Source organism: Leucopleurus acutus, assembly GCF_964270905.1.
Source record: "Leucopleurus acutus genome assembly, chromosome: 6".
Lineage (NCBI taxonomy): Eukaryota > Metazoa > Chordata > Mammalia > Artiodactyla > Delphinidae > Leucopleurus > Leucopleurus acutus.
This window is the reverse complement of record NC_139149.1, coordinates 91,960,998-91,983,555: the sequence shown is the minus strand read 5'-3', so window position 1 is coordinate 91,983,555 and position 22,558 is coordinate 91,960,998. Positions and strand designations below refer to the sequence as shown.

General features: G+C 38.5%; 1 protein-coding gene across 5 annotated transcripts in view; it reads right to left on the bottom strand.

The window, feature by feature from the left end:
• The window catches only part of UNC80 (unc-80 homolog, NALCN channel complex subunit), a gene marked incomplete at both ends in the record, with an annotated part of 242,147 nt that overhangs the window by 110,548 nt on the left and 109,041 nt on the right, over positions 1 to 22,558 (bottom strand). For 2 of the 5 annotated variants that reach the window (XM_082840709.1, XM_082840710.1), the window contains 4 exons: positions 320 to 523; positions 6,694 to 6,859; positions 12,209 to 12,342; positions 22,198 to 22,333. In XM_082840709.1, the coding sequence (XP_082696835.1) occupies positions 320 to 523; positions 6,694 to 6,859; positions 12,209 to 12,342; positions 22,198 to 22,333 (640 nt within the window). Of the gene's footprint in view, positions 1 to 319; positions 524 to 6,693; positions 6,860 to 12,208; positions 12,343 to 22,161; positions 22,334 to 22,558 lie in introns of all 5 variants that reach the window. The other 3 variants (XM_082840711.1, XM_082840712.1, XM_082840708.1) reach the window with 2 other exon arrangements.

Sequence of the window (22,558 nt, the reverse complement as noted above, 5' to 3'; positions counted from 1 at the left end):
TGCTCAAGCTGTGGTCCTTGAACCAGCAGCATCAACTTTACCAGGAAGCTTGTTAAAAGCGTAGAATCTCAGGCTCCCATCCCAGAGATGCTGAATCAGGATCTGCGTTTTAACAAGCTCCCAGCTGACCCTGTGCACAGTAAGGCTGGAGCAGCCCTGCTCTGGAGGGCAACATAGCTTATGGACTAAACGAGTACTCTAACCTATGACTCTGCCCTCCATCTACTGATGTATCAGAAAATGGACTTGAGCTCTTTGGGGATTCGGTCTCTGTCTTCCTACCCCCCACGTCCCTGCACAGCCCACTCCTCTATGTTACCTAGGTCAGTGACAGTGTCCCTGCTCTGGGACAGCTGCAGCTTCTCAGCCTCAGACTCTGAGTCCTGCCGTGATAACTTGCTGCTCTTTAAGCTGCCGACCCGGCGAATGCTGGACAAGGAACCCCCCTTCTTCACCTGGAAACTGCGGGTTCCTTTAATCTGGAGCAGGCGGGAACCTCCTATCCTGATCTTCCTGCTGGGAACTGTATTAAAAGAATAAAATAGGGCTTTTTCCCCCTTAGTTCTCCCCAGCCAGCGTTAGAGCCAAGCTCTCCCCAACTTGTCCCTGAACAGCCTCCTCTCTGCTGGCCGGGATGAGCAGCAGGTCTGGACAAGGAGCTTCTCCCAAGCCCCAAGTCAGGCGGCTTTGTTAGGTGGGCAGGAGGCTGGGTCCACCACGAAGGGCTGGTGCAGCTTCTTTCTTGGACACACAGCTCATCAGTGCTGGGAACAACCTGCTCTCTCTTTGGCCCAGAATTCACAAGCATGAGCGCGCCCTCGCCACAGAGTCCTCCAGGACTGTTAGTACGTTCACACAGCATCATTGCTTGATTCAGCAGAACCACCAACCATTTGTTTTTGTTTTTCTTTTGAAATGAGACTGACAGACTTATGTGAGTTAGGGAAACCCCTTCACGGAAAATCCCTTCATTTGGGAATACCTCATTAAGAAATAAAAACAAGAGGCGCTTCTCTCTCCAACAGTCAGCAGTGGGTTCCACTCAGCTCCTCAGCAAAGTCACTAAAAGATGTTTGCAGTGGGGTGCTTTGGGTGAACGTGAGTGTGAAATGGTTCCATTTTCAATGCACCTAATGATTTCATAGCATCTTCCTCTCAGTCAAAAGGTTGGGTGAGATATGAGTCCAAAAGTTGCAACACCCTGAATCAACCTTACAGTCTACGTGAACCAAGAAGAACATACATTACTCCTCTTTAGTGTTCTGGAAGAAACAGTCATCAGTGAGGAAAATAAAAGGGTAAAAGAAACACGTTCAACTTGAAACCTACATTTTAACCAAAAGCATCCGTATTTCCCATAGTCATATCCACACCTTCTTTTTCGTTTGAGGACTTGGTGTTGTCACACATTGATATGGTAAGGGTGATTTTGAAAGTGTTTACGGCTTCAAGTGATTATCAGGAAGGGGCTGTTTTTGTAAGGTTTCCTTCTTAAGACATGAACAAGATTTCTTACTAATTATTTAAGGCACAGCTATTAATATTTTAGTGCCAATCAGGAAGATTGCATTTTAGTCTCAAGTTTCTCACTCACAGGAGAGTTAGTCTGTGATAGAACTCATACTGCTCCATAAAATGTTAATTAGTGCCATATAAAGGAGCCTAGATTCCTGTTGAATAATGTGAAATGTTTAATCTCTGATTTACTCGTATGACTGAGAAAGACTAAAATTATCACCACTCAGCTGGCAAAGGCTTCATGGAGTTCCATGAACACATCTGGATAGAATTTCACATCTAGACAGAAATTCTCACAGCACAGTTGAATACATCCCACAAAGACCATAATACTCTATTTTAGTTATAGCACAAAACTCATCCACTGTATTTTTCAGTGTTATTTTTAGGTATAATTGAGACTTTATGACTTATCTGAAATGCATTTGAAACTGAATATACTTATCATTTTTAATTACTATTAATACAATTTATGTCAAAAGAGATTGGGAAGTAGAGAAAAAGATTAAAGAAATAATTTAAAAATTTTTACAGAGGCACACTTTGGCATTCTTTGCCTGATTTCATGATATTTTTCAGCCTACAAGTACAGCAAAATAACCCCAGATTAATATGACATGAAAAAAAAATTAATTTTGAGAAACTGTTCTATCACCAAAGATAATTGGAGACATTTTATAGCACTGAAAAAAATAATGTTCAGAATTATGGCATTGGTTACAAAGGACATAATATAGTTAGAATTCAGATTTGGTAAAGTACATGAAAGACATGAGTCGAGATTCTACACCACTGAAGTTTAGCCTTTATCTCCATGACAACGAGAACTAGTATGAAAGCAAAACAAATTCATCTGAATTAGATAAAACATCTCTTTTCCCTTTTCTCTTACACCGCATATATCCATCAGCAAGTCCTGCTGATTCAACACTTCAAAATAGCGTAGGATTTTGAAAGCCCTGTCACCTATGCCCTAGACTAATATAACTACCAAACTGCTTGCTCTTACCCCCACTCTAACAGCTTGACTCATCTTTTAAATACATAAATCATAAATATAAATATTATATCGCTTTTCTGGTCAAAACCTGACAACAACTCTCAGACACATTTAAATAGAATTAAATTTCTAACCATATCTACAGACCCTATTTATTTGTCCTTTGCCTGACCCTCTCTCCTACTGCTCTTCCCCCAACTCATTCTGTTGCAACCTTGTTGTCCTTTTTGCCCTTCTTCACATGCTCCAAGTTCATTCCTGCATCGGAGCCTTGTTCTCACTGTTGTCTCTGTTTGGAAGACTCTTCTCTCAGCCCTTCACATGACTGGATCCTTAACATCACACAAGTCTCAGCTCAACGTCACTTAAGACTACAATCCTTCCTACTTCAGGTTGCTACCAATTCTCTGACCCTAACTTGTTTTCTTCATACTACTTATCTCTACTTGAAAGTCCAGAATTTAATGTTATTCACTATTAAGTTATTAACTATTAGCTAATATAAACTAAAATACATGTGGGAAATTTTCCCTGTTCATTGCTGTATTCTAGGAACCTGTAATAGCGTCTGGTATACAACAGGTGCTCAGTATATGACTGTTGAGTGATCACACGTCTCGGTGTCTGTATTCTGGAATGCCAGTCTTAGTTTGTATCTGGAATATGGATAAAATGATCTGACAGATCTTGCTTGGAGATTTTAGGCAGACATTTTTAGTTCTAAGGATTATTTCATGTTAGTTTTCCTTTGTAGAATCCAAATTGTCCTCAAGTTATTTCAAGAACTCACATTTTTAGATGTTATACAAACAGATGGTATGAAATTTTAAATAAAATTTTAATAATCTGAGTTAGCAGGGTCCCTGTGGTCCCCATTTTCACATCAGCTTTAGCATCTGGTATCAGCTTATTGAAAGGATTAAGGAAGATTTAGGAATCTTCAGGAAGTTTCTTGCCAACTGGTAAAGGACATTTTATGAATATGTTCTCATTTTATCTATACTTTTAGTTTTCTGCTCCTAATTTATTAAATAACTTTCATGTAATTACATAGCCATTCTATGAGGAGAAAAATTATTAAGTATTTGTGTGTTTGAATATTAAAGGCAATTTACATAAATGATAATCATGAAATTAAAGTGTTCTTAAAAATTAATCTGAGGTTTTATTTTTTTAAATGGTGTAGAATTTACTCTGCTGAAATTTGACCATGTCAGTATTAGCAATTTTTATTTCAACTACTTTAAATAATAACTAACATAATAATTTTGAATGGGAAAAAATCCCTGTGGGATATGTTTAAAAGATGGGAGTTTCACAGAATCATGGACATAGAGAACAGAATGGTGGTTGCCAAGGGGTAGAGGGTTGGAGGAGGCATGGAGTGGGAGGCTGGGGTTAGCAGATGTAAGCTATTATATATAGAATGGATAAACAACAAGGCCCTACTGTACAGCACAGAGAACTATACTCAATATCCTATAATAAACCATAGTGGAAAAGAATATAAAAAAAGAATGTACATATATGTATAACTGAACCACTTTGCTGTACAGCAGAAATTAACACATTGTAAATTAACTATACTTCAATTAAAGAAATATTGATAAAAAAGAAGGATGTTTCTCATCATATGCAGTCATCCTTGTCAGAAGTAGTAGTATTTGAACAAACCTTGACTTGATACCTCTTCATACTCAGAAACTGCTAAAATTTGGCTAATCCTTCCCGCAACATGGCTTCTGTTCACCATAAATTCAACACAATATAATTATTTGCATTTTTTAAATGCTGTGACAACAATCTGATCTTAAAATATTAAAAAATTTTTTTTCAGAATATATCCATTCCTTACAACATTTTAAATATTTTAAATATGTTGTGTTTTCTTTATCTAGGGCTATTTCTTTTTTAAAAAACATATATATATTCTTTTTCAGATTACTTTCCATTACTGGTTATTACAAGATATTGAGTTTCTTCCCTGTGCTATATAGTAGGTCCTTGTTGTTTACCTCTTTTATATATAGTAGTGTATATATATGAATCCCAAACTCTTAATTTGTCTCTCCCCCCCACACCATCCCCTGTGGTAACCACGTTTGTTTTTCTATGTCTGTGAGTCTATTTCTGCTTTGCAAATAAGTTCATTTGTATCACATTTTAAGATTCCACAAATAACTGATATCGTATGATATTTGTCGTTCTCTGTCTTCACTTAATATAATCTCTAGGTCCATCTATGTTGCTGCAAAAAGCATTTCATTCTTTTTTATGGCCAAGTAATATTCCATTGTTTGTATATGTATATATATATACATATGCATATATATATATATACACACACACACACACCCCACATCTTCTTTATCCATTCATCTGTTGATGAACATTTAGGTTGCTTCCATGTCTTGGCTATTGTAAATAGTGCTGCTATGAACATTGGGGTGCATGTATCTTTTCTAATTAGTTTTCTCCAGATATATGCCCAGGAATGGGATTGCTGGATCACATGGTAATTATTTTTAGTTTTTCAAGGAACCTCCATACTGTTCTTCATAGTGGCTACACCAATTTACATTCCCACCAACAATGTAGGAAGGTTCCTTTTCCTCCACAACCTCTTTGGCATTTATTATTTGTAGACTTTTTAACGATGGCCATTCTGACCAGTGTGAGGTAATACCTCACTGCAGTTTTGATATGCATTTATCTAATAATTAGTGATATTGAGCATCTTTTTATGTGCCTGTTGGCCAAGCCTTCTTTGGAGAAATGTCTATATAAGTCTTCTGTAGGGCTATGTCTTTTGAGAATCATGCATTCCTTAAACTACCAAACATTTATGCAGTCACTGTCTGCAGAAAATATACCAATGGATAAAACTGTCTTTGACTCTTTTTACAAATATGCTGTTTTCTAGTGGAATTCATTAGAAAAACATTGAAGGATAATGAAACTTAAGAAAATAGAAAAATCAAATAGAGAAGTTAACAGTTTAAAGGAGCCTTTAAAGAGCAACTTAAAACTTTGCAATCTGTAACTCATATTTAGGATTTTCTGCATGGATTTTAATCTATATGCTCATGATACAAATTAAAAAAACCAATGGTGACAATTATTTATTGTGTCCTTATTAGGTATCTGGTACTGAGTTTATGTTTTACTTGCAATGTCTCTTTTAAAGCTTTCAACATTCCAGTGTGGTAGGTGTTATTAATCTAATTTTACAGGGAAGAAAACTGGCTTAGAAGGTAAGCAACTTGGACAAGGCCACATAACCACTTTATTTCACCATTTTAAGATGCACATTTTTTTACATTTGAACATCTCTGAAATTGAGATTTGGCTTACAACTGATGACATCTTAAGATCACTAGAGCCAGGTGGCAGTTGGGACATATTTGCTATCGCTTGTGTTCATGTGAATATCTAAAGCACCAGCAACAAAATGTACAAAATGGGTGCCAGTGTCTTTTAAGTCCCAGGAACCAAATGATAGTTGGGTGGAGGAGTGGGTGGGATGGTAAGTCAGATGTGTTTGGGAACATTCCTGAAGCAGAGACTGAAGTAGGCTAGCTTCATACAGTTGCACGTTGGCTTGTGTAACTATCACCAATAGCTTTACTTCTTTTACAGATTCATTTAAGAAATGATGTGTTACTAACCCAGAAGACATTATCACATATAAAAACACAGACACTGACAATTCTGAGTTGAAAAGTGATTAAGAATTTGATCTCTGAATTGAAGATGGTTTAGAAAACCTTTAACGAGTTTACCTGGCTACACAAAGAATGATATAGACCGATAATAAAAATCTACATCTAATTACATCTGAAAGTCCTCTTTCAGTAAGAATAAAGCACAAATTAAGTGATAAGAAAATACTGCATAAGAGCTGAATGGGGAGTATTTTTCCTTTCTTATTGGTATATAAGATAATGGTTCATCTTACAACTGATGCCATCTTAGATTCAATGGGATATGGAGAATTGCTGAGCCGGAATTAGAGTCTGACTGCAGAGTCCAACTCCTAACTAGCATGATTGCCTACCTCATTGAGTCAACAACAGTTCTGGACTTCTTTCAGTGCACAATTCTGCAGTTTAGACCCGAGACCAAATATCCCATGAGAAACCCTGAAACGTGAATTAATTTTTGCTTATGCATACCTTTCTTCTCCTCAACACCTGCATCTGATTTGAGGGTGTGGCTACTACTGTGAAGGGAATCTTTTGAGTCTTCATTTTCATCCAGGACACCAGCAAAGCTGATCTTCCTCTCATATCTGTGCCGGTCCAACTCAGGATCCAAACGAAGTCGGCAGCTCTCCAAGTCCTGAAATGTCAGTGAGGAGCACATGGATGCTGGCATCTCCCCAGCACTGCACTGGTCTTCCAGCAAACCTCCCTCCATTTTTTTTTTTTTTTTTTTTTTTGGCGGTACGCGGGCCTCTCACTGTTGTGGCTCCTCCCGTCGCGGAGCACAGGCTCCGGACGCGCAGGCCCAGCGGCCATGGCTCACGGGCCCAGCCGCTCCACGGCATGTGGGATCCTCCCGGACCGGGGCACGAACCCGTGTCCCCTGCATCGGCAGGCGGACTCAACCACTGCGCCACCAGGGAAGCCCCCTCCCTCCATTTTAAGCTGCACACAACAGCATTTAAACAGCCAAATTTCCCTCTATCTAATGCCAGGTTTAGACTGGGGTCATGAAAATGTTTTCCTTAATCCACAGGTTAAGGATTCAGTCTCACAAGACTGTCCCCACTTCAGACATCAGTTGTGAGGCCAAGTGGTCACCTGTGTTTCTAACCAACTGGTTATAAATGGAAGGTTCCAACAACACCCCTCCTCAGGTTCAATTAATTTGCTAGGGGGGCTCATAGAACTCGAGAAATATTTTGCTTACTAGATCACTGGTTTATCAAAAAAGGATATAATCAGCAACAGCTAGATGGAAGAAATGCACAGGCCAAGGTATGGGGTGATGGTGCCAAGCTTCCATGCCCTCTTCAAGGGCAGCACACTCCCCAGTCTTCACGTGTTCACCAACCAGAAGCTCTCCAAACCCTGTTCTTTTGGGTCTTTATGGAGGCTTCATTACATAGGCATGATTGATTAAATCGTTGTCACCTGGAGGTGAGGGGGTGGGACTGAAAGTTTCAATTTTCTAATTATTTTGTTGGTTCATCTGGTGACCAGCTGAACCTTGGGTAATCTAGAGGCATTCTACAAGTCACCTCTTAACATAACAAAAGACACCTTGGTCACCCTCCCGACTTAAGAAATTCCAAGGATTTTAGGAGCACTGTGCCAGAAACAGGGATGGAGACCAAACATATATTCTTATCATAAATCACAATATCACACAACAGAAGTAGAAAACAAATACCAAGGTGACGTTGGAGTTAAATCCTGAGGATTAAGTAAAGTTAGCTCTGCAAACTGGTAGGGAAACCAGTTTGGTTTCCTCTTAAGAAACCTCAGGGGTAATGGCCAGAGGTTTAAAACAGGATCATGCGTTGGAGGAATCTCTCACTCTCTCTTAGGAGACTTCATGATCCCAAAACTGAAAATAAGCCTTGGGGAGTTTAAGTATTTAGTAGGAGTTTGGCCTGTGAGGCCCCAGTGTGGACATTTGACCTGTTCTGTAAATGGAGACTCGCTCACGCTGAAGATCATAATTAATCATTAATCTATGAAGCGCTTTCAGACTTGATAAATGAAAAATATATAAAATGCTAACTTTATTTTTATACAGCATTTTTTCTAATTATGACATAATAATCCCTCAGATTCAAGTAGTTTGAAAAACAAAAACTATTTTGAAAAACCCAGTTTGTACCAAGATTAAAATCTTATGCTTTTAACTATTATTAATAAATGAAACTTTAGACTCTACATATCGTTTCTTCTTTTCCCTTTGAATTAAGAACAGAAGTTAAACTTTGGTACTCAGAAAATTATATCACATCTAGAAAAATAAGGAACCACATAGAGTCTATTTAACACTGTCAAAAAATATTCTAGGAATATAATTGTTTCTCTGAAATTAATCCCTTTTAGGAAAAAAAATAACCTAACTACTTTCCATTTTAGTAGCCAAATTTAATTAGATAAGTTTCTTAGGTGGGACAAAAAGTAATAAAATAACAATTCTGATTATCAAAAGTAGTTCTCTCTTCCAACTTCTTGTATCTACTAGTCAAAATCCTACTTATCTTTCAAAGTTACTTTCAAATGTGATCTCATCCAGGAAGGCTCTTCAGATTTTTCCAGTCCCTTCTTTGGCCAACCCTGGCCCTCTGCTCCTTTCTTAAGTGTGTTGTTTACATGTCGGTTCTCCTGTTACAACATAGTCATCTCTGCATCACCCCCACTCCCACCTCTGCATCCATCACACCACCTTGCTCACAGCCTTACTCTCAAATATTCATCAGTCTACTCTTCATATATGTGAACTGTTCTTTGCTTCTGATTCTTTAACTTTAGGAGCATTTGGAATCCAGCAGTGTATTATTTATAACCTGACTTGTTAAATCCAGTTGATACAGTTGGTACAGCTTCTAGCACAATCTTGTACAAAAGCATCCAATATGTTGTTTTCCCTAATGAGTGAATATAGATGTACAGAGACTTCCTTACTGCCTTTTACTTTATTATTATGGACTCGTCTTGGCGTTGGATGGGAATTAATTTAATTCCATGTTGCTTGGTCATCAGTTATTGGTTTTACTAATTCAACAGGAGAACAATTTAACAGACCAGCAGTTTTATAGACAAAATTCTCTAAAAAATATTTCTTTGTTTTCAAGTTTGGAAGTTAACAATCAGAGTAAAATTGATTGCTATGCTTTTTATGATAAATATTGTAAAAAGGCTTTTTCCTTTTTTAGATATTATTTGTATGGTTCACAAAGAATGAATAAAAATGCTACCAGAAGTTGTTTTTTGGAGGGGAAAAACACATTAAGTTGCATCCAGGGATCTCTCTGGGAAACAATTTGTTAAGTTGGTAAAAATATGGTTTTAGCAACATTTTAAACCCTTTTGATATCATTTTTCCTTTTCTCTTACCGTCATTCCCCACCAAACCAGTGAGTGGTCTCCTGCGATTTCCTGACCCTATCAAATTAACCTTTAGTTATTGTATTTTAGGCTCTTTTGCTTTCTCTTCCACACTTTGGATATAACTAGGACTTTTTTTTTTTTTTTTTTTTTTTTGCAGTACGGGGGCCTCTCACTGTTGTGGCCTCTCCCGTTGTGGCCTCTCCCGTTGTGGAGCACAGGCTCTGGACGCGCAGGCTCAGCGGCCATGGCTCACGGGCCCAGCCGCTCCGCGGCACGTGGGATCTTCCCGGACCGGTGCACGAACCTGCGTCCCCTGCATCGGCAGGCGGACTCTCAATGACTGCGCCACCAGGGAAGCCCATAACTAGGACTTTTTCAAGCAAACAAATATTTCACAGGGAAATCTCTTTTATCTTGGAAATGGCCTTATGACATTTCTATCAGAAAGACTTTCTCTTGGTAGAAAGTTTATGTTCCCTATCTTCTCCCATCCTCAAATCTCAGATCCCAGGATATTTACAGCTTCTAATGTGATTTTTCTGGCTTATACTTTTATTATTCTGTACATTAGGGTAGCTATTTATTTTTACTGCTGTTAAAAATGTTACTGAATAAGACATCCCAAAGATCTATAAATACTCTTACAGCAAGTGCTTTGTTAAAACTTTAGAATATTTCATTTTGATGGTATTTATGCTTAGCCTCTTAGATTCACCATTTAGTACAATTTCTTAAAAAAATATTTCAAGCATTTATAGTTTCTGTATTGGTAAAAGTTTTATGATACTGTTTTTTCTACAATAGTTAAAAAATGTGATTTGAGTTTTCTTTATCATCAACTGTAGTTAGATAGGTTAAACATGAGAAAGCATCTTTCCCATTTATTTTATAAAGGTCACATCCCAATACAATATATGAACCTATACTTGACAATGAAAATCCTAGCTTAATAAATAAAAGATTTGTGAGACCTAGTTAAAGGCAATGAAAAATTTCCTCTTATTAACTGAATGACTGCAGCCTCTGTTTTAGTTTACTTTCTTGGCATTTTCTCCTAGATAGCCAGTTGATTATACAGTCATTTTTAAAAGATTTGATTAATTTTCTTAAAAAATGAAATGTGTTACAATAATAAGGAATATTTAAACTATAGCTTTATAGTGATGAAAGAAAGAACAAAAATAAGTGACTCAAATTTCAAGATTCTTATGTTTTAAAATCATAATAGGTCAAAATGGTGACCGTTAAAAATCTGTAAATTTAAAAGTAGATGTGTTTCTGTGCTTTTATGAAGACTCTGATACAATTAGAATGTTGATAAATAACACCGACAGAGGCCTACAGATCAGACTTGACTTTAAACTAAACATGTGTTAAGTGGCAGCCTCGATTTGATTTTATAGAATAGTCTCAATATAATAGTGAAGGTGACAATTCAGAAAAATCAGGGTTCAGGATAACATGAAATTAAGTAAGGGCAGTAAGAAAAACTCTCTTTTTCAGTATTTAAAGGGTGCAGTTTCACAGGCCACATGTCGGTATGTTTCTCTTGAAAACATATTTTACCTATAAATATTTCCATTTTATGTTTTAGAGTGTGAGGAAACAGGCTGTCCAGACATTGGAAAATCAGAGTTAGAGGCACTGCTCAGGAATACCAGAGCACTGACTTTTTTGTCCCGTTCCCTCCCCTACCTACCCTCTGGAACTAGGTTATGGCCTTGTTCGTGCTGAGTTTGGTCAAAAAAGCAGGAGAGCTGGTGGACTGTAAAATTCACCTAAATGGAACCACACAGATTGTTAGTGTACCAACTGTTCTGGTTGAATACTGTAAATCTGTGTAAAGGGGGAAAGAAGAGAATTTGGTTCCTCAGCTCTAGTTGGATAATGCCTTTGACAAAAGAACCACCGGAAACTTGGTGCCTGTTAGGGAACAAAGGGCCAAGAAAAATGGGCTCTGAGGTGTGCCTCTGTCCCAAATGCTCTGTGATGACTCCTGGCTCTTGTTAGAATTTGTATCCTAAGTTAAATAAATCAGACCCTGATGGTACAGGGGTGTGTGTGTATGTGTGTGTGTATGTGTGTTTCCATGCGCATGTGCGTGTGTGCATGCACACATGTTCTTTCTCTGCCTATCTGTATCCACAAGAAATACTGCAGAAATAAAATATATGTTCAGAGGCATTTACATGCTAAAGACTTGAGTCTTTTTGCCCTTAGTTTAAATGAGAAAATTCATTGGAGGCACATGAATTTATGAGTTGTTAGTATGAAAAAAAAATCAGTGATTCCTGGAAAATGCTGGCCATTAAACTCGTAGTTTGCAGAGTAAAGGAACCTGGAGGTTCTCAGACATTCCTAGGTTAACTGATAGTGATCAATCAAACATCTTACCCAGTGGTACCATCTTTAGTGATTTCAAGGTCAATTTTAGTTCTTTTTTTTTTTAATAGATAAAAGAGATTTTCTTTTTATATATGAAAATCCCTTGGTTGAATTTTTAAACTATGTGATACATTTGGTCATTTGGTATTTGAGGAAACTGTGAATACTCAAAGTCTAGCCACATGGTTGGACTCTCCAAGTAGCCTCATTAATAATATGTTTTACGTACCATCAGAGGCTCAGTGCGTGGTCTGGGCAGGCAAGAAAAGGTCTCTCGCAGGAAGGTGGTAATCTCCAGGAGAAGCTGGCATGCTGCCATCTTCAAGGCAAAGGGGCAGCCACATTTAGAGGGGTTCACAGTACCTATGGAATGAAAGAGTTCTTTTACAAGCAAACAAACCAATAAAAAATAGAGAGGCACAGTTTGATGGACATAGCTACACATGTGTAAAATCAAATTGCATATGAGAATGTTACCTATACATGTCCAAAATGAAACTGCAAATGAGGATGTTTCCTATACATGTTCAATTTACCTGGTCCCTTTAGAATAATCTATGCATTACAATACGCCTCTCTTTTTCTCCATTTTGCAATTCTATAATGAATGCCTCAGTATTAAAATGTCAATCAATAAGAATTAAATTATTCTCCTCAAGGCATCATAGAGTAACAAAATGCAGCTCCACTAGACTGGAAAGCCTTTTAATTAAAACAGAAACAGAAAGCAGTCCTGCCAGATTTTCATATCGTTATTCAATCAGATTTAGACAAGGTACAGAGCCATGAACTAGATTTGGAACTACAAAAATCCTGTCAGCTCACTTTGTGAGAGACGTCTGTCTTGATGTTCTTAGAGCAGTGAAGTTGTTTCAGCTTTAGCCCAGATGTGTTTCTGTAGCATAAACTAGGATTACTTACTTGGTCACCTCTATTATACTGTTTATACAAGTTAGCCTGTCATATTACGGAACAGCTACACTAGAATACGCAAATATTCTCCTTTGCTTTGAAGAACACCAGTCTTTGAATAAGTAAAACATTGCATCCACCATAGACCAACAAATGGATTTTGCTCTAAAGGCAGATAATGGCCAAGGTGACACCAGAGACTTTTAAATCCTCAGGTATAGGTCTCAGATGCACGACCTCACAAATCATGGAGAAATATATTGATTACTTATCAGTGTTCAGAAAAGAAGACCAAAGTCATGCCTCTCATAAAAGAAACAAAATAGTTATCTATTTCCAATGACTCAACTTATCACCAATCATTATATCGTTACATATTAACCTTCCTAAAGATATCTCTAAAATACTTCCTGTGTATTTGGCTTTCTTAATTGAATATAATATATAATTCATGGTTTATATTGATAATAGGTAGAATTATGGTCTTTCTGAAGATATCTGGCTATTTCTTCTCCATGAAAACCATTATATTTTCTACAGAGGTACTATGTGGCTGGGAACATTGCCTCTTATTAACAATGAAAACAACAAACTCCTCTAGAATTTCCAGACTGATACTTACTTATACCATAATTATTTTTAAAATGCAAAATGAGCATGTATTGACTTGAAAGTGGAACTAAAGCAGACATTCCAATCTTGTACTCAGTGGAGGCCACATGACTCTAGAAATTGCCTAGATTGCAACTGTTTTTAAAAAATAATTGAACACTAGATATTTAGTATAAACTTCCAGATCTGTCCTTGCAATCCTGAGGATATCATTTAGATTCTTCTGGTCAGTCCTATAGACGATGAGCTTGGTTTTAGTCCAGTCTCTCTCATAACTATCATCTGAAATATTCTGTTATAATGAACGAGTATTGACTTATAAATAACCTCACCAAAAAACTAATATACCATGCATATCATATTGGCCAATGATACTTATGTGGTCTCATGGAGATTTGAGATCATTTTGGCATATGAAGATACATCCATCTAAGGTTGCTTTGGCTCTTCTCTGTTCTGAAGGACCCCTAGGAGATCCAGGGCAGTTTGGGGATATCTCCTGGCAGGCTTAAACTAGGTTCTGTGATTTCTGGATAATCTTCAAGTCCTCTTACAAATCAGACCCAATACTATGAGTCATTCTAGGATAGCCTAGACTCTTATGAACTTGAGGGAATCTTTGGGGCCAACTTCCATCATTACGCTAAAAGACTAATGTCAGAATTTGGTATTTTGTCAACAGCTAAGTCAAGAAGATTTCTCTGATTTGATTTGGGCTGAGGAAGAGCAAAATGATGAAAAAATGCAAAAAAAATATTACTGGTATGAAAGTGGAAAAGAAGACAATATGTTTTCTGTTATTATTATATAGTTCTGTCCAATGTTATATTCTAGCCATCCTTTTACATTTCATGCCTATAAGGATGAAGTAGGTTTGGCATCACTTAACTAAGGACAATCCATAAGACATCATCAGAGAGTCTGAACTTGAAACCACTAAGAAAGGTCAAAAGGTAGAGCCTTCAATGTCTTCATCAGATAACAATATTAATTCCAAAACTGTCCTGACATTTGATATTCCATAAAAGGCAGTGGTACACATACACACAAGCTTATATGGTATAGAACACACATATGCACAAAATGGTGCTGAGAAGGAGGTTCAGGAATCTCTTCGTCTCTATTCGTCTATGATGGGACTCAATTACACTTTTAATAAATAAGTACAATACATCAAACATTCACAGTTCTAATAATCTGAATCTTAATATTTTAATTTCATGTTAAATATTATAATATACTCTGATTAAATATTTTAGCGATTTGAGAAGCTTTTCACGTTTAATTTTATTTGCTCTACCACTTTTTAACATTTATTTATTTACTTATTTATTTATTTTAACATCTTTATTGGAGTATAATTGCTTTACAATGGTGTGTTAGTTTCTGCTTTATAACAAAGTGAATCAGCTATACATATACATATATCCCCATATCTCCTCCCTCTTGTGTCTGCCTCCCACCCTCCCTATCCCACACCTCTAGGTGGTCACAAAGCACCGAGCTGATCTCCCTGTGCCATGAGGCTGCTTCCCACTAGCTATCTGTTTAACATTTGGTAGTGTATATATGTCCATGCCACTCTCTCATTTCATACCAGTTTACACTTCCCCCCACCCCGTGACCTCAAGGCCATTCTCTACGTCTGTGTATTTATTCCTATCCTGCCCCAGGTTCTTCAGAATATTTTTTTTTTTTTAGATTCCATATATATGTGTTAACATATGGTATTTGTTTTTCTCTTTCTGACTTACTTCACTCTGTATGACAGACTCCAGGTCCATCCACCTCACTAAAAATAACTCAATTTCGTTTCTTTTTATGGCTGAGTAATATTCCATTGTATATATGTGTCACATCTTCTTTATCCATTCATCTGTTGATGGACACTTAGGATGCTTCCATGTCCTGGTTATTGTAAATAGAGCTGCAATGAACACTGTCGTACATGACTCTTTTGGAATTATGGTTTTCTCAGGATATATGCCCCGTAGTGGCATTGCTGGGTCCTATGGTAGTTCTATTTTTAGTTTTTTAAGGAACCTCCATATTGTTCTCTATACTGGTTGTATCAATTTACATTCCCACCAACAGTGTAAGAGGGTTCCCTTTTCCCCACACCCTCTCCAGCATTTATTGTCCATAGATTTTTTGATGAGGCCATTCTGACTGGTGTAAGGTGATACCTCATTGTAGTTTTAGTTTACTTTTCTCTAATGATTAGTGATGTTGAGCATCCTTTCATGTGTTTGCTGGCAATCTGTATATCTTCTTTGGAGAAATGTCTGTTTAGGTCTTCTGCCCATTTTTGGATTGGGCTGTTTGTTTTTTTGATATTGAGCTGCATGAGCTGTTTCTAAATTTTGGAGATTAGGCCTTTGTCAGTTGCTTCATTTGCAAATATTTTCTCCCATTATGAGGGTTGTCTTTTCATCTTCTTCATGGTTTCCTTTGCTGTGCAAAAGCTTTTAAGTTTCATGAGGTCCCATTTGTTTATTTTTGTTTTTATTTCCATTTCTCTAGGAGGTGGGTCAAAAAGGATCTTGCTGTGATTTATGTCATAGAGTGTTCTGCCTAAATTTTCCTCTAAGAGTTTGATAGTGTCTGGCCTTAGATTTAGGTCTTTCATCCATTTTGAGTTTACTTTTGTGTATGGTGTTACGGAGTATTCCAATTTCATTCTTTTAAATGTAGCTGTCCAGTTTTCCCAGCACCACTTATTGAAGAGGCTGTCCTTTCTCCACAGTATGTTCTTGCCTCCCTTGTCATAAATTAGATGACAATATGCGTGGGTTTATCTCTAGGCATTCTATCCTGTACTATTGATCTATATTTCTGTTTTTGTGCCAGTACCATACTGTCTTGATTACTGTAGCTTTGTGGTATAGTTTGAAGTCGGGGAGCCTGATTCTTCCAACTCCGTTTTTCTTTCTCAAGGTTGCTTTGGCTATTCAGGGTCTTTTGTGTTTCCATACGAATTGTAAAATTTTTTGTTCTAATTCTGTGAAGAATGCCATTGGTAGTTGGACAGGGATTGCCTTGAATCTGTAGATTGCTTTGGGTAGTATAATCATTTTCAAAATGTTGATTCTTCCAATCCAAGAACATGGTATATCTCTCCATCTGTTGGTATCATCTTTAATTTCTTTCATCAGTGTCTTATAGTTCTCTGCATACAGGTCTTTGGTCTCCTTAGGTAGGTTTATTCTTAGATATTTTATTCTATTAGTTGCAGTGGTAAATGGAAGTGTTTCCTTCATTTATCTTTCAGATTTTTCATCATTAGTGTACAGGAATGCAAAACATTTCTGTGCATTAATTTTGTTTGCTGCTAGTTTACCAAATTCCTTGATTAGTTCTAGCAGTTTTCTGTTGGCATCTTTAGGATTCTCTATGTATAGCATCATGTCATCTGCAAACAGTGACAGCTTTACTTCTTCTTTTCTGATTTGGATTCCTTCTATTTCTTCTTCTTCTCTGATTGCTGTGGCTAAAACTTCCAAAATGATGTTGAATAACAGTGGTGAGAGTGGACAACCTTGTCTTGTTCCTGATCTTACAGGAAATTGTTTCAGTTTTTCACCATTGAGAATGATGTTGACAGTGGGTTTGTTATTTATGACCTTTATTATATTGAGTTAAGTTTCCTCTATGCCTACTTTCTGGAGGGTTTTTATCATAAATGGGTGTTGAATTTTGTTGAAAGCTTTTTCTGCATCTATTGAGATGATCATCTGGTTTTTCTCCTTCAAGTTGTTAATATGGTTTATCACATTAATTGATTTGAGTATATTGAAGAATCCTTGCATTCCTGGGATAAACCCCACTTGATCATGGTGTATTATTGTTTTAATGTGCTGTTGGATTCTGTTTGCTAGTATTTTGTTGAGGATTTTTGCATCTATGTTCATCAATGATATTGGTCTGTAGTTTTATTTCTTTGTGACATCTTTGTCTGGTTTTGGTGTCAGGGTGATGGTGGCCTCATTGAATGAGTTTGGGAGTGTTTCTCCCTTTGCTATATTTTGGAAGAGTTTGAGAAGAATAGGTGTTACCTCTTCTCTAAGTGTTTGACAGAATTCGCCTGACAAGCCATCTGATCCTGGGCTTTTGTTTCTTGGAAGATTTTTAATCATAGTCTCAATTTCAGTGCTTGTGATTGGTCTGTTTATATTTTCTATTTATTCCTGCTTCAGTCATGCAAGGTTGTGCTTTTCTAAGAATTTGTCCATTTCTTCCAGGTTGTCCATTTTATTGGCATATCGTTGCTTGTAGTAATCTCTCATGATCCTTTGTATTTCTGCAGTGTCAGTTGTTACTTCTCCTTTTTCATTTCTAATTCTGTATGAATTTGAGTCTTCTCCCTTTTTTCTTGATGAATCTGGCTAATGGTTTATCAATTTTGTTTATCTTCTCAAAGAACCAGCTTTTAGTTTTATTGATCTTTGCTATCATTTCCTTCATTTATTTCTGATCTGATCTTTATGATTTCTTTCCTTCTGCTAACTTTTGGGGTTTTTTGCTCTTCTTTCTCTAATTGCTTAAGTGTAAGGTTAGGTTGTTTATTTGAGATGTTTTCTGTTTCTTGTAGTAGGACTGTATTACTATAAACCTCCCTCTTAGAACTGCTTTTGCTGCATCCCATAGGCTTTGGGTCATCGTGTTTTCATTGTCATTTGCTTCTAGGTATTTTTTGATTTCCTCTTTGACTTCTTCAGTGGTATCTTCGTTATTAAGTAGTGTATTGTTTAGCCTCCATGTGTCTGTATTTTTTACAGATTGTTTCCTGTAATTGACATCTAGTCTCACAGTGTTGTGGTCGGAAAAGATATGTGATACGATTTCAGTTTTCTTACATTTACCAAGGCTTGCTTTGTGACCCAAGATATGATCTATCCTGGAGAATGTTCCATGAGCACTTGAGAAGAAAGTGTATTCTGTTGTTTTTGGATGGAATGTCCTATAAATATCAATTAAGTCCATCTTGTTTAATGTATCATTTAAAGCTTGTTTTTCCTTACTTATTTTCATTTTGGATGATCTGTCCATTGGTGAAAATGGGGTGTTAAAGTCCCCTAATATGATTATGTTACTGTCAGTTTCCCCTTTTGATGGCTGTTAGCATTTGCCTTATGTATTGAGGTGCTCATATTTTGGGTGCATAAGTATTTACAATTGTTATAACTTCTTCTTGGATTGATCCCTTGATCATTAGGTAGTGTCCTCCTTTGTCTTTTGTAATAGTCTTTATTTTAAAGTCTATTTTGTCTCATATGAGAATTGCTCCTCCAGCTTTCTTTTGATTTCCAGTTGCATGGAATACCTTTTTCCATCCCCTCACTTTCAGTCTGTATGTATCCCTAGGTCTGAAGTGGGTCTCTTGTAGACAGCATATATACTGTCTTGTTTTTGTATCCATTCAGCCAGTCTTGTTTTTGTATCCATTCAGCCAGTCTGAATCTTTTGGTTGGAGAATTTAATCCATTTACATTTAAGGTAGTTATCAATATGTATGTTCCTATTACAATTTTCTTAATTATTTTGCATTTCTTTTTGTAGGTCTTTTCCTTCTCTTGTGTTTCCAGTCTAGAAAAGTTCCTTTAGCATTTGTTGTAAAGCTGGTTTGGTGGTGCTACATTCTCTTAGCTTTTCTTGTCTGTAAAGGTTTTAATTTCTCTGTCGAAACTGAATGAGATCCTTGCTGGGTAATCTTGGCTGTAGGTTTTTTCCTTTCATCACATTAAATATGTCCTGCCAATCCCTTCTGGCTTGCAGAGTTTCTGCTGAAAGATCAGCTGTTAACCTTATGGGGATTCCCTTGTATGTACTTTGTTGTTTTTCCCTTGCTGCTTTTTTTTTTTTTTTTCTGTTTTTTTGGGTTTTTTTTTGGTACGCGGGCCTCTCACTGTTGTGGCCTCTCCCTTTGCGGAGCACAGGCTCCATTCGCGCAGGCTCAGCAGCCATGGCTCACGGGCCCAGCCGCTCCGCGGCATGTGGGATCTTCCTGGGCCGGGGCACGAACCCATGTCCCCTGCATCGGCAGGCGGACTCTCAACCACTGCGCCACCAGGAAAGCCCCCCTTGCTGCTTTTAATGTTTTCTTTGTATTTAATTTTTGATAGTTTGATTAATATGTGTCTTGGCATGTTTCTCCTTGGATTTATCCTGTATGGGACTCTCTGCACTTCCTGGACTTGAGTGACTATTTTCTTTCCCATATTGTGGAAGTTTTCAACTATAATTTCTTCAAATATTTTCTCAGTCCCTTTCTGTTTCTCTTCTTCTGCGACCTCTATAATTCGAATGTTGTTGCATTTAATGTTGTCCCAGAGGTCTCTGAGACTCTCCTCAATTCTTTTCATTCTTTTATCTTTATTCTGCTCTGCAGTAGTTATTTCCACTATTTTATCTTCCAGTTCACTTATCCATTCTTCTGCTTCAGTTATTCTGCTATTGATTCCTTCTAGAGAATTTTTTAGTTCATTTATTGTGTTGTTCATCATTGTTTGTTTGCTCTTTAGTTCTTCTAGTTCCTTGTTAAACATTTCTTGTATTTTCTCCATTCTATTTCCGAGATTCTGGATCATCTTTACTATCATTACTCTGAATTCTTTTTCAGGTAGACTGTCTATTTCCTCTTCTTTTTTTTGGTCTGGTGGGTTTTTACCTTGCTCCTTCATCTGCTGTGTGTTTCTCTGTCTTCTCATTTTGCCTAACTTACTGTGTTTGGGGTCTCCTTTTCACAGGCTGCAGGTTCATATTTCCCGTTATTTTTGGTGTCTGCCCCCATTGCCTAAGGTTGCTTCACTGTGTTGTGTAGGCTTCCTGGTGGAGGGGCTAGGGCCTCTGTTCTGTTGGATGAGGCTGCATCTTGTCTTTCTGGTGGGCAGGTCTGTGTCCAGTGGTTTGTTTTGGGGTGTCTGAGACCTTATTATGATTTAAGGCAGACTCTCTGCTAATGGGTGGGGTTGTGTTCCTGTCTTGCTAGTTGTTTGGCATATGGGGTCCAGCACCATAGCTTGCTGGTTGTTGAGTGGAGTTGGGTCTTCGCATTTAGATGGAGATCTCTGGGAGAACTTTCACTGTTTGATATTATGTGGAGCCGGGAGGTCTCTTGTGGACCAATGTCCTGAACTTTATTAAGGTATTTCAGAGTTGCAGCGTACATCAAGTTGATTGTGGAGATTTAATTCACTGCTCCTGAGGCTACACAGAGAAATCTCCCTTTCTTTTCTTTGTTCACACAGCTCCTGGGGTTCAGCTTTGGATTTGACCCTGCCTCTGCGTGTAGCTCGCCTGAGGGCAACTGTTCTTCACTCAGACAGGACGGGGTTAATGTATCAGCTGATTATGGGGCTCTGGCTCACTCAGGCAAGGGGGAGGGAGGGGTATGGAATGCAGGGTGAGCCTGCAGCGGCAGAGGCTGATATGACGTTGCAACAGCCTGAGGCACACCGTATGTTCTCCCAGGGAAGTTGTCCCTGTATCATAGGACCCTGGCAGGGGTGGGCTGTACAGGCTCCCAGGAGGGGAGATGTGGATAGTGACCTATGCTTGCAAACAGGCTTCTTGGTGGCTGCAGCAGCAGCTTAGTATTTCATGCCTGTCCTGGGGTCCACGCTGATAGCCATGGCTCACGCCTGTCTCTGGAGCTCATTTAGGCGGTGCTCTGAATCCCCTCTCCTCGTGCACCCCAAAACAATGGTGTCTTGTTTCTTAGGCAGTTCCAGACTTTGCCCCAGACTCCCTCCCGGCTAGCTGTGGCGCACTAGCCCCCTTCAGGCTGTGTTCACACAGCCAACCCCAGTCCTCTCCCTCGGATCTGGCCTCCAAAACCCAAGCCTCAGCTCCCAGCTCCCACCCATACCAGCAGGTGAGCAGACAAGTCTCTCAGGCTGGTGAGTGCTGGTCGGCACTGATCCTCTGTGGAGGAATCTCTCTGCTTTGCCCTCTGCACCCCTGTTGCTGCGCTCTCCTCTGTGGGTCTGAAGCTTTCCCCCCCGCCCACCCCTACCTCCACCAGTGAAGGGGCTTCCTAGTGTGTGGAAACTTTTCCTCCTTCACAGATCCCTCCCAGAGGGGCAGGTCCCATCCCTATTCTTTTGTCTCTCTTTTTTCTTTTTTCTTCTGCCCTACCCAGGTATGTGGGGAGTTTCTTGCCTTTTGGGGGGTATGAGGTCTTCTGCCAGCGTTCAGTAGGTGTTCTATAGGAGTTGCTCCACGTGTAGATGTATTTCTGATGTATTTGTGGGGAGGAAGCTGATCTCCACGTCTTACTCCTCTGCCACCTTGAAGGTCTCCCTCAGGTCTAACCCTTTTTTAAAACTCCAAGAGCAGTAATAAAATACAAACCCTGACCAACCCTCTTCTGGGGCAGCACAACTATGTTTTCTCAAGTAGGCCTAAAACTGATCTTCGTATTTACAATATTAAGAGTCAGAGACTTCAAAGCAGTGAGTTTTCCATATTGCCAACTCTTTGCCCCTGTCTACAGCCTTCTCCTTCTGGTTCCTGCTCTCTCTTTGTGTGGCTTTATGCACATGCTCACATCCATGCAGAGGGAATAGGGGAGAAGGTGTAGTGGGAGACATGGGAAGGTGGTAAGAATGTGAAAGAGGAAAGAGAAATATTACGTGCTCCTAAAGCAGAGGTTCTTACAAGCAGGGGTTCTTGTAGTAAAGGGAGTCTCCTTACTGTCATCTAAAAAGTCTTCCTCATCATCCTCCTTTCTCAGTCTCCTCTTGGTCTCCTCATCATAAATGAGACCCAGCAGGTTGGCTGGGCTCTCACTTTCCCCATGGCACAGCTCATTCAACCGGACGCCAATTGCCTACCATGAAGAGAAGAAGAATGAAACAGCATGAGATACGTCAGACTGTAAAATAGGCTCTCACATTACAGAGGTCACCAGCAACCAATCAATGGAAATGATTTTCAGCATAAGCCTCCTGTGTCTGCCACAGTGTTGTTACCACCATGTTTCATTTCCCAATGTGGGAACCCAGAGAGGGAAGGCACTGATGCTATCTCTAAGGTCACTGTGTCTAAAGACTTT